General features: G+C 49.4%; 1 protein-coding gene across 1 annotated transcript in view; it reads left to right on the top strand.

The window, feature by feature from the left end:
• The window catches only part of CCT6A (chaperonin containing TCP1 subunit 6A), a 391,452-nt gene that overhangs the window by 275,563 nt on the left and 100,851 nt on the right, over window positions 1-15,038 (top strand). The window contains exon 12 of the mRNA XM_069614878.1: window positions 2,253-2,355. Coding sequence (XP_069470979.1) covers window positions 2,253-2,355 — 103 coding nt within the window. The remainder of the gene's footprint in view (window positions 1-2,252; window positions 2,356-15,038) is intronic.

Below are 15,038 nucleotides of genomic sequence, written 5' to 3'. Positions count from 1 at the left end.
CTCATCCTGGTAAGGCAGAGGAGTGATTCTTATCGGTTGGATACTAGGAGAGCTCTGAGCTTTTACATTTATGATGTCCAGGGTCAGAGTGGACGATCAATTCTTTGTAGGATATGCTGGACACCGATTCGGCCAGGCTGTTAACAAACGGACCTTGTCCAGGTGGATTATCGTCACCATTACGGAGTGTTACCGATTGGCGGGTAAGGACCCTCCTGAAGGGTTGTAAGCTCATTCCACTAGGGGCGTGGCTACTGCCAACGGAACATTTGTGATGCCGCTACATGGGCTTCGCTCCACACCTTTTGTTAAACCTTACTCCCTGGATACGATCCATGGTCAGGATATTGCCTTTGGTAAGGCGGTTCTTTATTCTGCCATCTGATTGGGTACTCTATTTCCCTCCATTTTCTGGTACTGCTTTGGGAGTCTCAAAGATGTGGAATTCGTTGGAGGACACCATTGAATCGAAGAACAAGTTTACTTACCAACTAGTAACGTTCTTTCGACTGGATGTTCCTCCAGCGTATTCCATATCGCCCTCCCAGCCTGCCCCTCTGGAGAATTTCCTATGCGATTGCAGCTTACATTTCTGCAAGGCTATGTGCAGTCAAACAGGCATTGCATTGGTGCAACACATTCTGAGGGAAAAAACTTAAACTGAGGCTACGGGCACCGTGCGTCCTATTTATAACATCCGTTGTTGCCCACAACTGAGGCCTTCCAGGGACATTGACCCGATCTCTGCTGAAAAGTTTCCGAAGCGTGCAGCTGTGGACATTGCATGTCAAAGATGTGGAATACGTTGGAGGAACATCCAGTCGAAAGAACGTTACCAGTTGGTAAGTAATTTGTTCTTCTGCTGCATGGCTCTGGCATGGATTGACATGCAAACCATCCCGTCTGCTGCTCTTTTCATGGTGTTACTGCCACTTTACGTGCTACTAAATCTGAAGATGGCTGCCATCAGAGTGGCTTGGGTAGATGGCAGTCATTGGCTGGAGGCAGTATGACCCAGAGCTCTACGATTGGTTTGTAGGAGCAAGACCGTTCTCATTTACTGAGGATTACCAGCCTGACCGAATATTCATGAGCATGTGAATCCATGCCAAACGGCATGCTGGAGGACTGTTCCTTCGAGTCTATGGCTCCATCTACTTGCACTGGCCTCTTCATGAGCATGTGAATTCATGCCAGACCCATGCTAGAGAACAAAAGTTAAGAACTTGTTCCTTACATAAGTTGCCCCTTTTTAAAGAAAGCTTTTTTTAAAAAAAAGTTAGATTGGATAAGTTACTTGGCTACTTGTATTTGTGAATTTCATACCTACAGCTCACACATGCCCCTCTTGAGATAAGCTTGGCTGCTCAGGTACTCTACCAACTTGTGTAGTACAGGCCTATACCAAAAGGTGCGTTACCGAATACCAAGAGGACAAGAGTTGTGTAGTCTCAGTGTTACTACATCAATTATTGCTTAGAGCCTTTGACACCATTGACCACGCCACTCTTGACTCCACTCTAGGTTTCAGACTCTGCTCTAAGATGGATCTCCTTCCTTTCCGACGGCTTGCCAATTGTGCTTCTCCCCCTGTTCCCAAAGGTTCCCTGTCCCCTCCAAGCTCTACCTTGGTCCCCTCCTGGCACTCAATTCTTTAGTATAACCTTAACTGCTATAACTACACGGACAACACCCAGATCATTTTCAAGATCCCAAAGTTGCTGGACACTCAACTAGAAAGTATCCACCTATCCGTGGAACATCTTTTTAATTTATTTTTTTGCAAAGAAAATAAGAAGCCGAAAGTGCTCCCAGCGACACTGCACAAAAGGTGTTTGCTGCAAAATTAAATTACAGATGCCTTAGGAAAGATGCAGGAAAGCACTACTCCATAAAGTAAACCAAATCATGAACAAGGGTTCCCTTAGTCAGAGCAAAAGGTAATGTTGAAGGCTCCTACTCAGGAGAAAAGACAAGAAAATCCAGGAGTCAAGCAAAAAGTGCTGGGGTCTCCCAGGTGGAGCTATGGTGCAACAATTAAAAGAATCTACCTTACATGAACCAAGGCTAAAGATTAAAGCAATTACGCTATTTTAAACAGGATTTATGTTCCATTTGCAGTTTTGTAAAGCTCACTTCCATCGCTATGGTTGCCTACTGTGGTATGCTTGTCTAAAGTGTGAATGTTTTAAAGTCTTAAACCAGTTGCATGCAACTTGCATTTGTTAACTTGTAAAGCTTTTGTGTCATAGGTTCTTGCTCAGAACTCTGGATATGATCCTCAAGAGACTTTGGTGAAAATTCAGACTGAATATATGGAATCCGGTCAGCTCATTGGTGTGGATTTGAACACTGGTAAGAATTTTTCAAAAGTGTATTTTTAGAACCCCGCTCCCTTAAAATTATTTGGCTCATCCTAGAATGTTCTGGCTACCAACCCAAGTTATTTCTGAATTCCATAATGTGCATTGAGCTGTGGCCCTTGTCTTCCAGCAACAGACCAGATGTATATAAGGCAGGATTCTGCAACCTTTGTCGCTCTATATTCTGGGCTACAAGTCTGCATCATCCCTAGTTGGCACAGCCAATAGTGAGGGAATCATGGAAGTTGGTCCAGAACTGCAGGTTGAAACCCCTTCTAAGGCTTTATTGGGGTTGGACATTTCCAATTTGTTGCTTTTAGGGCAGATGTTTTTTGCACCTATCCCTCCTTAAATATCGATGGGACATCCTTTGTTTGCTTGTTTTGAACCCTGTCCTTTCTTTTCTGAGGTAAGGTAAGCCTTCTGCTTTACATCCCCTATATAGTTTGGTCACTCTTATGGTCAAACTGACAGTCCCTAGGACTGTCAGTATTGAGACTGTTTTTCTTGTAACAATTGCACACATTATCATAAAGGAATTGCAGTTTCGATACTCATTTTTATTTAATGGCAACTTGGTTACTTTAACAAAGTACATAAGAGAAGCTGGTGGGAGGTGGGTTATTTGCACCAGTTTTGTGTTAGTCATGCACTTTACTACAAATGGCTACTAAAAGTTGTTGGCACCCGAAGATTACCGTTCCATAAGGTTTTAGTTTTATTTGGCCACCTTCCGAGTCAGTGCCTCTATGGAAATCCCTTTCCTGGTGGAAACTGAGGCTTTAGTTGCTGGGCATATGTGATGACCAGCGTTATCCATGATTGGATAGCGACTGCCTGTTTTGAATTATTCAGATCCTTAACAATGTGTGCTTGGGCTTGATACCAGCCTGAATGGTTGTGCCACAAGTCTCCTGCATTTCCACCCCCTCACTCCAAAGGAAGCTGTGCTGGGACTGCTCCTCTTTTTTGACCACTGTACGATAGCCTGACCATGGTGATCTTTGTTGGATCAGGGCTGTCCCTGGACTGTCTCCCAGAAGTCTTCACTTTAGTTTGCCTCTTCAGATGAAAGCTGTCAGCAGATTTCTCTGCACCGCAACTGACCGAAGCTAAATCTTGTGGAACAAAGCTTCCGTCTAGACAACACTTGCATGTAATCTGGAACATCCAACTGTCAGTTCTGGAAAAGTGAGCCTGGGGGTAAGTCTACTTTGCTGTGTTCCCCCCCCCCTGCCCCCTGTCTTCCATAGGGTCAGGATTTTAGGCTCTAGTTCTCAAGCATGGTTCTGGTATGGATTTACATGCTCATGAATATTCCCAGTCAGGCTGAAAATCCTTGGTAAAAGAAACAGTTTGTCCTAACCAATCGCTGAGCTCTGGGTCATACTGCCCCCAGCCAATGACTGTCCTTTACTTAATCCCCTCTGGTAGCCATCTTCAGATTTTTACCGCACGTTTAAGTGTTGGGAGTCCTCGTGCTTAGCTCTCGAGCTTTTACTATTTTCCGCTTTTTACTCTTTCAGTTAATCGAGCCTTGTGCTTCTTCGATCATCCTTCCGATACAGGGGGACCCGTTTTTCGGATTTTTCAACACCCCTCAAGGGCAGATTTCGCCAAGTTTCTTTGTGGAGGCTTCCAGAAGATTATTCAGGCCTACGCCACGTGGACCATGTCGGTCGAGGAGTTGTCCCGCTCTCTTCAGGATCTGCTCTGACTGCGGCCAACGGAATGTTTTCAGAGGACAAACCTGGTCAGTGCCTTTACTGCCTGTACCCGTACAAGGAGGAAGCTTGTGCATTCTGTCATGAATTCACGCCTTACACTTTGAAGGATTGGCGTAGGCGACTGAATGGGTGGCTGCAGACCAAGGCCTCTATGCTGGGTGGATCCCAGGAAAAGGCCAGGAAAGCTGAGTGGGCTTTTAGTCCTTTGAGGCCACCCCTCCCGCGGGGGTCCAACAAAAGGCTAAGCACCACCAGACCACTTCTGCCGGTAGTGCCGTTGCAGCGAGCTCGACAGCGGACAGGGCGCGTTTGGCTTCTCCTGCTGCATCCATCTCCAGCCAACACTCCGGATCGTCACCCAAGAGGAAGTCTGATCACCCGGGCAAGCTGAAGGTGGGTCCGGAAAATGCCAAGGATAAGTCCAAGCAGGGTATGGCATATGGCCTAGCCTCGATGGGGGGGGGGGGGGGGGGGCAAGGGGACCTGAAGGAGAAGGCCAAGCAGGAGAAGGTGCCTGGAGTGATCAGAGGCCAAGCAGGACAAGGGTCCTGGCCTGACCGTGAAGGCCCAGGTACACCAGACAAAGACTGCTCCCTCCATCAAGGTGGTGGTAGCAACCCTCGCCAAGGCAAGAATTTCCCTCCCACGAGGAGGGAATCGGAATCCAACCCATCGACAACACCTCGGGAGATGACTGGCATCTTCTGGAGACTTTCCCTTGTGGATGCAAACAAAAGTGGGGTGGAGGGGCAGTGAAGTCCTCCAGGGCGTGGGTATCTCCTCTGTGGAGGATGAGGAACTCTTCTCTCTCCAGACCATCCAGGAGGTCGGTGACGACTAGGGAAATGTTGGGGTCACGCCCTGTGACGAGGGCGACGAGGCTCCAGTCAAAGAATCTGATGCATACTTCCACACCCCCATTCACAATGGACACAAAGTTTCTGGGCATTGTCGTCCAAGGGAAGCACTACCAATTCAAGCCCCTTCCCTTCGGACTGAAGTCTGTGCCAAGAGTCTTCAAGTGCCTGGCGCCGGTGGCTGTGCATCTGTGACTTCAAGACATCCGTGTCTTGCACGGTGCATACAGGCGGTTTGTCCTTTCCTCAAAACATCGTTGATGCAACAAATTCTTGCAATACTTATTTTAACCTTCAGACGTCCAGAAAACCAACTTTCGAGTTTTGTGTCACTGGGAAAAGAACCATCCGACCACCGAGATGTATCTACAGCTGCCTTTATTTGGCTAGACATGTCGTTTTTTGTATTTTTATGGCTAAGGCAAGTTTGGCTCATTACAAAAAAAGCTTCTATCGTATTTACAACCCAATCTGTGAAAAATACATAGAATCAACAGTAAGAAGAAGCGGGGGCATAGACTTTACTTTAGGAAAGACCTGACTAGATAGTACTTCATATCAGTCACAACCTAGGCAATAATTAACAATTTTTCGGGTGCTCTTTGCATCGTATATCCATTGCAACTTAGTATTTCAAATGCAACATTTTATACAAAATTAATTTAACATTGTGTGTAGAAAAGTTCACATAATGCAAATACACCTTGCACACCTGGTGTTTTCTACGTGGGGTTAGCACTACAGGCAATTCAACCTAGAAGTGTGAATTAGAGTTTATAGGTCTAGTGGCTGGGTGCCAGGTTTCCAGTCTGGTATATTCGACCACTGTGTGTAGAGTTGAGACCTGAAAGTGAGGTCTACTAAAGCCTGGCGTTTGAGGGATAACCAAGAAAACTGGTTAACGTCTAGATCTTAATAAAGTTCATATGGTACTAGCTCGTGAAGACCCAGGTGGGGGCATGACCACTGACATTGTGGCTTGATTGAATATCAACCTTCTTCTGGGGCCAAGTGTTAGCAGGTCTCCCTTTTTAAAATAGAGCTGTATGCAGGTAAAGCTCGAAGTATTTTTTACAAGAGGAGATCAAATGTCCAGAAGCCGCTTCTGACTTCAGAAACAGAATCATAGGCGAACGTGAGTAGCCTTGCTAGCCCGGGAAATTTGTCCTAGGTACATAGTCCCTAGCAGGATGTGCCCTTGATCTGCTAGCACAACTCTTGTGTAATGGGCAGCTCCAATGGATCGGTGGAGGGGTCCATCTGCAGTCCTCATACGGCGGGAGCTGGAGTACCCTTACTTGGACGACTGGCTCATCTGGGCCAGCTCACAGCATCACCGTCAGCCACACAGCAAGGACCGTCCGCCTACTGACGGATCTGGGGTTCTTGGTGAAATATGCAAAGTCCTGCTTGACTCCATCGCACAGGACGTGCTATTCCTGGGATCCCATCTCAAAACAGGATCATGCCTGGCGTCCCTGTCGGAGGAGAGCGTAGCGGCTATCCTGGGCAAGGTGCAACAGCTGCTCGCTCTGGAGTTTGCCACAGTGAGGGCAGTCAAGGCTCTGCAGGGGATGTCATGCATTTACCTCATCCTACTCTGCATGGTAAGGATGCGCCCACTGCTGGAGTTCCTCGACACCCATTGGAAACAAGTGTCCGGAAGCTTCCAGGACAAGATCACTTTTTACGAGCGATTCCGTTGGGCGGAATGGTGGTGCGCTGTCCTCTGATCAGAGGGGGGGGATTTGCAGGCCCAAGCACACCAGGAGGCTAACGACGGAGGCTTCCCTGGAGGGATGGGGAGCCCACACCGGAAGTCTTCACACCAGAGGCCTGTGGCTGCCGGAGAAATTGTTGCACATCAACATTCTGGAGCTACGGGCAGTGTTTTGGGCCCTCAAATCGCTCCTGCCGTCCCTCAAAGGTAAGGTGGTGCGGGTCTTCAGACAATGCCACCATAATGTTTTATATCAGGAAACTGGGCACAAGGACCACCGGTGCCCTCCAGAGGGGCAGGACCTATGGCATTGGGCTGTCGGCCAGGGGATGTGCCTCATCCAGTTTAATCTGGCAGGAGTAAAGAACAGTCACCGACTCTCTGGGCAGGGAGCTTTGCTCTTGCCATGAGTGGGAGCTTCGGCAGGACCTAGTGGAGAATCTGTTACTGAGATAGGGCAAACCCCAGATTGATTTGTTTGCAACAGCGACTAACACCAAGCGTCAGACGTTTGCCAGCAGGGGAGCATGGAGGATGCATTCTCATTCCCTTGGGAAGTCCTTTCTATATGCGTTTGCTCCGTTGCAGCTGTTACTTTGAGTCATAAGTCAACTCAAACAGTGCCGGTGTTCAATGATTCGCTGCACCGCTGTGGCTGAGGCAGATCTGGTTCCTGGTCCTTCGCAGCATTACTGCGTCGCCACCAGTCAAGCTGCCAGTGGTCGTGGATCTTCTCGCCAGGGAAGGGGGGCACCATTCTTCACCACAATCCACGGTCTCTGAACCTGAAGGCCTGACTACTGCAGCGCTAGAATTCGGTGGCTACGACCTCCCGGTGGACTGCAAGGAAGTTCTCGTCAAGGCTAGAGCATCGTCTAATTTGAAATGCTACTGGCTCCAGTGGAAGAGATTTGCTATTTGGTGCCGTTTCCAGAAGATCGACCCTTTGAGGATCAAGGTCCCTCATACTTCCATATTTGCTGTCTTTGGCCAAATCAGGAATGGCCCACACTTCAAGGTTCATCTCCCGCTAGACTAGGTCCACCAGGACGACCACCCTTGTGGTTGCACCGATTGGTTAAGAAATTCGTCAAGGGACTATTCGGTTCTTTCCCGCTGGTGAAGGCTCCGACGTGGGAGCTCAATGTGGTGCTTACTAGGCTCATGGGTCCACCATTCGAGCCTATGCATTCTGCATCATTCAAGTTTGTGTCGTGGAAAACAATTTTCTCATGGCCATCCACTCTGCACGAGTGGGGGAGATCAGGCCCTCTCTATAACCACCTTCGAAGGGATTGTGTCCTCCGACGTATTCCTTACCTTTGAAAATTCGTCTCCAGCTTGCTGTCCTCAAAGATTTTCTCAGAGGCCGCTCCGCGTGGATGTCCGCCGAGTCGATGTCCTTCGACAGCCACCATATCGGCGCCGACGTCACCATGCCCATAAACAGCCATGCGCGGCGTCCGTTGCTCAGTTCCGTTTTTCCACACTTCGTGGGGCCTCGGAATATCATTGCTCAGTTCAGTCAGATAAACCTTATATTTACTCGAATACCTAGTCGTTCTCAATGGCTTCTTCATTGGAACCGACGACGCCGCGGTCTGGCTTATAAAAATGTCGAGACTGCGATAAAATGTCTAACAGATCCTCACAGGATCTGCTTGTGGTGCTTGGGAGTCGAGCACCATTGTTCGAAGTGTGAGGACTGCATGTCCATGATGGTGAAAGCCTTGATGGAGCGCAAGGGGAAACTCGAGAGAGGCAAGTCAGTCAAAACCTCCTCGAAAGTTTGTTCGCAGAGGCATTTGTATCCTCGCCGTCGAAAGCATTCCCATTCTAGGTATCGAAGTAGCTCCCACCATTCGTCGTGATCGAGACACTCCAAGAAGAGACGTTGAAGATCCCCTTCCTCGTCATCTTTTTCCCCAGAAAGGGTCTCCTGCCCCACAAAACACAGCTCTCAGGCTGAGTGGGAGGAATTCAGGAAGAAATGCTAAGCTTCTTCGAGAAAGTGGCCTCGAAACCCCCCTCCCCCCGCCCTCTCCCTTCCTCAAACAGCTGAGGGTGAAACCCCAGGTGAAAAACCCAAAAAATTGAAACGCTGCACCCGGTGAGAGTCCACCCGAGGGTGCCACGGGCCATCGGGTAAGAAGGCACCGTTTTCGTCGGCAAAGACCCCTTCGACGCATGGATCGGTGCCATCGACGCTGTTGTCGAAGGGTTCTTCGACACGTCGATCGAATTGACGCCGATAAAAGAGAAAACCACGGCTACTTCACAGCCAACATTGATACAAGAGCCTCCGGCACGACGCCGAGACAGTCGACATCCTCGAGTAGGATCCCGAACCTCTCGAGTTCTTCGAGGCCTCTTCCAGTTTTCTCGGCGCCTTTCGAAGCCTGTCACATCGGCGTCTACGACATCGACGTTTTCTCGCCCAATAATGAAGAGTTTGGCACCTTCTGCCTTAGAAATGGGTTTTACACCATTTCCTAGGTCGGAGTACCCCGGATTATCGTCAATCTATGAAGAAGGGGGAGGATTCTGACCAGGAAACCTTAGGGTTGCAAAGGACCACACTACCTGTTTTAGAGGATTTTACCTCTAAGGAGAGAAGGTTGAAAGACCTACAAGAATCATTACATGAGGCAAGTGGGCTGGACACTTCCCCAGAAGTGGAATTTGTCAAACCAGACCCAGGGGAACATGCCGAAACACCCTATAAAACCGTGATGGCAAGGATTGAATTTATGGGTTGGTCTGCGCCTTCACCTGTTTTTCAACAGGATGACCTGACAGACATACTGGACAAAGGTCCACAGGAGGATCCTGTGGTTCCCTTCCATGCAGCCTTGCAAAGGAAGAATTCATCTAATTGGGAAACTCCTGAGTTTATCCCGGCAGTCAATAAAAGATTGTCAGCCAAGTATAGGGTAGCTGCGCCTGACCCTGAATAAACACCCGACTCCAGAGAGCCTGGTGGTTCAAGCAGCAACTTCATCAAGCAGCAGATCTGCTTACCCTACTGTCCCACAGGATAGAGATGACAAAAGGTACGATTCTATGGCAAAGAAAGTCTTTTCTGCTTGTAGTATGGCGTTTAAGTCCATCGCCACCTGTACGCTTGCCAGGTTCAGTCGCACACTGTGGGAGTGTGCTTCATCAGCGGCTGACTTCATACCCGAAGGAGCGGAAAGGTTTCCTTAACATTATTAAAGATGCCATGTGCAAGTCTCTTCAAACTGGCATCGATTCTGCTGACAATATCAGCAGGGCCATGGCGGCAAGTACGACAATCCGCAGGCATGCGTGGTTGCGAAGTCTGGCTTTGCTCCAGATGTACTGGCCAGATTTTGGAATATGCCCTTTGACGGCTTTTTTTATTGAGTAAAAAGGCTGATGACAGTCTGGAAAAGTTGCAGACATCTAAAGCAGCGGCAAAATCTTTAGGAGCTGCAATCCGCCAAACTCCTTTTCGCCCCTCAGGAACCTCTGGGAGAGGAAAGTCCTTTCGCTATTCCGCATTCGGGAAAGGCAGAGGACAGCCGGCTCAGAGGCCAAAGGAGATCCACCCGAGGTGGACGGGTCAAAAGTACTAAAGCCGCAGCAGGTGCCTCTTTACCCTTGGCATCTGCATCAGCCGCCCCCAAACCACTCTGAGGTCTTTCCACACAACACCTGTAGGGGGCAGGTTAACTCACCATCTGACAGAATGGCAGGCTATAACGTCCAATGCTTGGGCATTGGAGACAGAGGCCCAGGGTTACTGCCTACCCTTTCTACACATCCCTCAGTCATCCACCGGGGCACAGCTCTCTAAAAGTTCCAGATCCACTCCTCTTGCAGAAAACTATAGACCTGCTAGAGAAAGGTGCCATAGAACCGTTACCTGTAGCGGACAGGAACAAGGGCTGGTACTCCCCCCTACTTTCTCATACCAAAGAAGGACGGAGGACTGAGACCCATCCTGGACTTACAAGAATTGAACATGTTCCTCAGGAAGGACAAGTTCAAGATGGCAACTCTCTCTCAGATCCATCAGGCCCTCCAGTTCCAGGACTGGCTGGTATCTCTGGACCTTCAGGATGCTTATTTCCATGTGCCAATCCATCTCAAAGGTTCGCAATTGGCGACTCATTATCAATTTCGAGTTCTGCCATTTGGGCTGACCTCCGCCCCAAGGGTCTTCCCCAAACTAATGTCGCTTGTGGCTGCAAGTCGTTAAGGAGGGAAGGGATCCACGTCTACCCCTACCTGGACGATTGGCTGATCAGGGCTGTATCTTCGGAACAAGCTCATATCCAGCTAGATTGTTTACCACTTCCTTAACAAACTGGGTTTCTGCCACAATTTAAAGAAGTCACAGATGATACCATCACAGACTCCAGTTCATTGGGGCGGTCCTGGACACTTCCCTGGGAAAAGCCTCGCCACCACAGGTGAGGGCTTAAGATATTCTGCAGATGGTCAACTTCCAAAATGCCCAACGTCTCCCAGCCTTCGACTTTTTGAGGTTGCTAGGCCTCATAGCATCGTGCATCTTCCTTGTGCCAGAGGCTCGCCTGAGAATGAGATCTCGTCAGTGGGCACTGAACTCAGTGGTCGCAATTCTCGGAGAATGACAGATCTCTTCCGGACAAGGTAGCTCACAACATTCTATGGTGGGCCTATTCAGAGAACATCTTGACATCTTGAAAGGAGAACTGTTTTGGCAACCATGGCCGGAGATAACAGTAGTCAGACGTCTCGCTCATGGGGCGGGGAGCCCATGCCAACGACTTGACCATCAGCGGTCGTTGGTCTCCATCGGAGGCCAGACTACACATCAACCTATTAGAGCTGCGAGCGATCAGACTAGCGCTGAAAGCTTTCCTGCCATCAGTACAGGGGAGAAATGTCCCGATAATGGACAACACGGTGGCCATGCACTACCTCTATTAAAGAGGTGTAGGGTCACTGCCACTGTGCAGAGAGGCAATGCAGCTCTGGTTTTGGGCAATTCAGGAAGGAAACTCTCTCGGCAGTCCACCTAGCCGGAGAGAAGAACTTGACAGCGGATGCTCTGAGCAGGCAGAGCACACTCTCCCACGAGTGGGAGCTAGCTCAGGAAGTCATTCAAGAGATCTTCGCCCTTTGGGGAACCCCTCGGGTGGATCTGTTCGCCACCAGCACCAACAGGAAGTGCGATCTGTTCTGTTCAAGGGAATTTCCCCCGAGAGGAGCTCTAGGGGACGTGTTCGTAGTTGACTGGGAGTTCCCACTCCTTTACACGTTTCCACCAGTTCCTGTTATTCCTCAAATGATCAGGAGGTTGAGAAGATTCCGGAAAACCATGATCCTAATTGCTCCGGACTGGGACAGGAGAACGTGGTACCCGGACCTTCTAGATATGTCCATCTGTCCTCCAATACGCCTTCCACTCAAAGAGAATCTTCTCACAGAAGGGAGGTCAGGTTCTCATCCAGACATCAGAACTCTCAACCTTCACGCTTGGTTTCTGAAAGGGTGATGTACAAGGATTGGGACCTCCCTGATGACGACATGGAAGTGTTGCTTTCGGCCAGAAGGCCAGCAACAAAGTCTTTATACCGCTGCCGTTGGAACAAATTTTGCAGCTGGTGTAGAGAAGGGAATATCGACCCTTTTTCATGTGGTACACCAACGGTGTTATCGTTTCTACTCTACCTGGCAAACTCAGGCCTTCAAGTTGGCATTGTAAAAGGCTATCACGCAGCGCTTTCAATCTTCAAGCGCACTGTGGAGGAACCATTGTATTTGAAACTACCTCTAGTAATACAATTTCTCAAGGGATTAACTAATGTTTATCCGCCAAGACCATTCCAAGTTCCCTTATGGTACTTAAATTTAGTCTTAAACTTCCTAATGGGTAATCCATTCGAACCACTCCACTCTTGTTCGCTGAGATTTCTCACTTAAAACGGTCCATTGGTAGCACTAACATCTGCTAGGAGGGTGAGCGAATTACAAGCTCTCTTGTAAACCCCCTCCCCCCCCATACAATTTTCCATAAGGACAAAGTTGTCGTACAGGTGAAGCCTAATTTCCTCCCAAAGGTGGTTTCTGAATTTCACATCACTCAGAAAATTACCTTACCTTCGTTCTACCCTCCTCCCCATCTGGGGAAAGAGGAAGAAAGGCTACATAGGCTGGACCCAAGGCGAGCTCTGAGCTTTTACATCAGCAGACTGGCTAGGATTAGGCAAGCAGACCAACTGTTTGTAGGATACTCCGGTCACAAGTTGGGAATACCCATAACAAAACAGACCATTTCCAGGTGGATCATTTTGGCCATTCTGGAATGTTACAAACTGACAGGGAAAGAGCCACCCCAAAATCTTAGGGCTCATTCAACCAAGGGTATCGCAACCTCTTCGGCCCTCCAAAGAGGGGTACCGGTCCGAGACACATGTGCGGCTGCCACATGGTCGTCCGCACATACATGCAGAAAATTTTACAACCTGGATTCCGCCACTAGTCAAGAGACCAGATTTGGCAAAGCCGTATTACATTCGGTACAGTCCTAAAAGGGATACATGACATTATTACTCCCACCTCCAATTACATGCCACTGCTGTGGGAGTCTATCAAAGATGAGGAATACGTCTGAGGACACAATCCCTTCGAAGAACAAGTTACTTCTTACCTTGTAACGTTCTTTCGATGGGTTGTTCCTCCGTATTACTCATCGGCCCTCCCATCCATCCCCGCAGTAATACTTCCCTTGTGGTTGCAGCTTGCGCTCCTTCAAGGTCAATAACCAAGTCAGGCATGACTTATCTTATGCTACAAAACGGAACTGAGCAACAGACGCTGCGCGTGGCTATTTATGGGCATGGTGACGTCAGCGCAGATACGGTGGCTGTCGAGCGACATTGACTCGGCGGACGTCGACGCGCAGTGCCCTCTACTGAGAAAAAAATGTCCGAGTCCTGCAAGCTGGAGACGAATTATCAAAGATGAGGAATAGGTCAGAGGAACATCCCATCGAAAGAACGTTACAAGGTAAGAAGTAACTTGTTGTTCTCCAGCATGGGGTCTGTCATGGATTCACATGCTCATGAATATTCCCCGTCGTCGGCCTGGGAATCCTCGGTAAAGAAATCAGTTTCACTTCTGAACTCTTCCTCCTAACAACCAATCACTGGTCTGTCATACTGCCTACTACCTAAGCCCCATCTCTGGCAGCCATATTCAGATTTTTACAGCACGTTCACGTGTTGGGAGTCCTTGTGCTATATAGCTCTCGAGCTTCTACTAGATTTTGCTTTTTTTTTTTGTTTTTTTCTTTATTTTTCCGGTCAATCGAGCCTCGAGCTCCATTGATCCATCTTCCGACGAATGCAGACCCGGTTGCGGATTCTTCAGCGCCCCTCAAGGGCGACTCTTCATCGATTTTCTTCTTAGAGGATTCCAGAAGCTTCTTCAAGGCCTACTCTGGATGGAGATGGCGGAGAAGGAAGACTTGATGCCTCTGTTCCGGGTCGGAGAAGAAGAGCAAGTCGGAAGGAGAAGCCCCAGGCGGGACAATCTGAGAAGGCGAAGAGGGAGCAGGGCACTGACCCTCCCAAGGTGAAGGCCCCTAGCTCGACCAAGGTTGTGCAGGCCCAGATTCACCCACCGAAGCCTTCCATCGAAGGAGTGTTGTCCCTAGCGAAGGCCCTAGATGCGGGTTTGCAGGGTGCGGTCCCCAAGGCGAGTTTCCCTGCCTGCCATGAGCGAATCGTCGTTTCAGCCCATTGCGAAGACACCAGAGAAGGTGATGCCCACCATCTCCGCTGAAACGGTCTCCCCTAGTCAAAAAGGGGAGGGGGGAGTGCAGTAGTCCTGCAGGGCAGACATCCTCTGAGCGCTCTACTCTCCAGACCATCTTGGAGAAGAAATTTGTGGAGGGGAAGGACCCTGACGAGGGAGGCGTCGAGAGTGGCGACGAGACCGAGGAGGAGCAGAGCATCGAGGACTTGGAGAACCCGACACCACTGCTGCTGTCGCTTCCACCTCGGCCACCTCAGCAACCACTTCACCCCCCAGCAGACATCTTGGTGGACATGCTCCAGGCACTTCACACCTTGTGCTCAGATTCGGGCGACGATGCCTCTCCCTCTGGATAAAGACCCTGCTGCATCGGAGGATCCCTCGTCACCAGGACCATCAGGCGCACCCCTGACCAAGAAGAGGAGAGTTCACCCTCCACAACCTTGTCACCTGTCCCTCCCTGAGGGAGGATACGGACCCGGCGACTGGCACGGACGGTGGGTTGGAGGACCTCTCGTCTCCTCCGTCCTGAGCCTCACTGCCCGACGAGATGGGCTTGTTCCATGCCATGATCTCGAGGGCCTCGGACCTATTTCAA

This window comes from Ambystoma mexicanum, chromosome 9 (assembly GCF_040938575.1).
Source record: "Ambystoma mexicanum isolate Mex_15411 chromosome 9, UKY_AmexF1_1, whole genome shotgun sequence".
Taxonomy (NCBI): Eukaryota; Metazoa; Chordata; class Amphibia; order Caudata; family Ambystomatidae; genus Ambystoma; species Ambystoma mexicanum.
The sequence above is the reverse complement of the archived record's forward strand: the minus strand, read 5'-3'. Positions and strand labels throughout refer to the sequence as shown.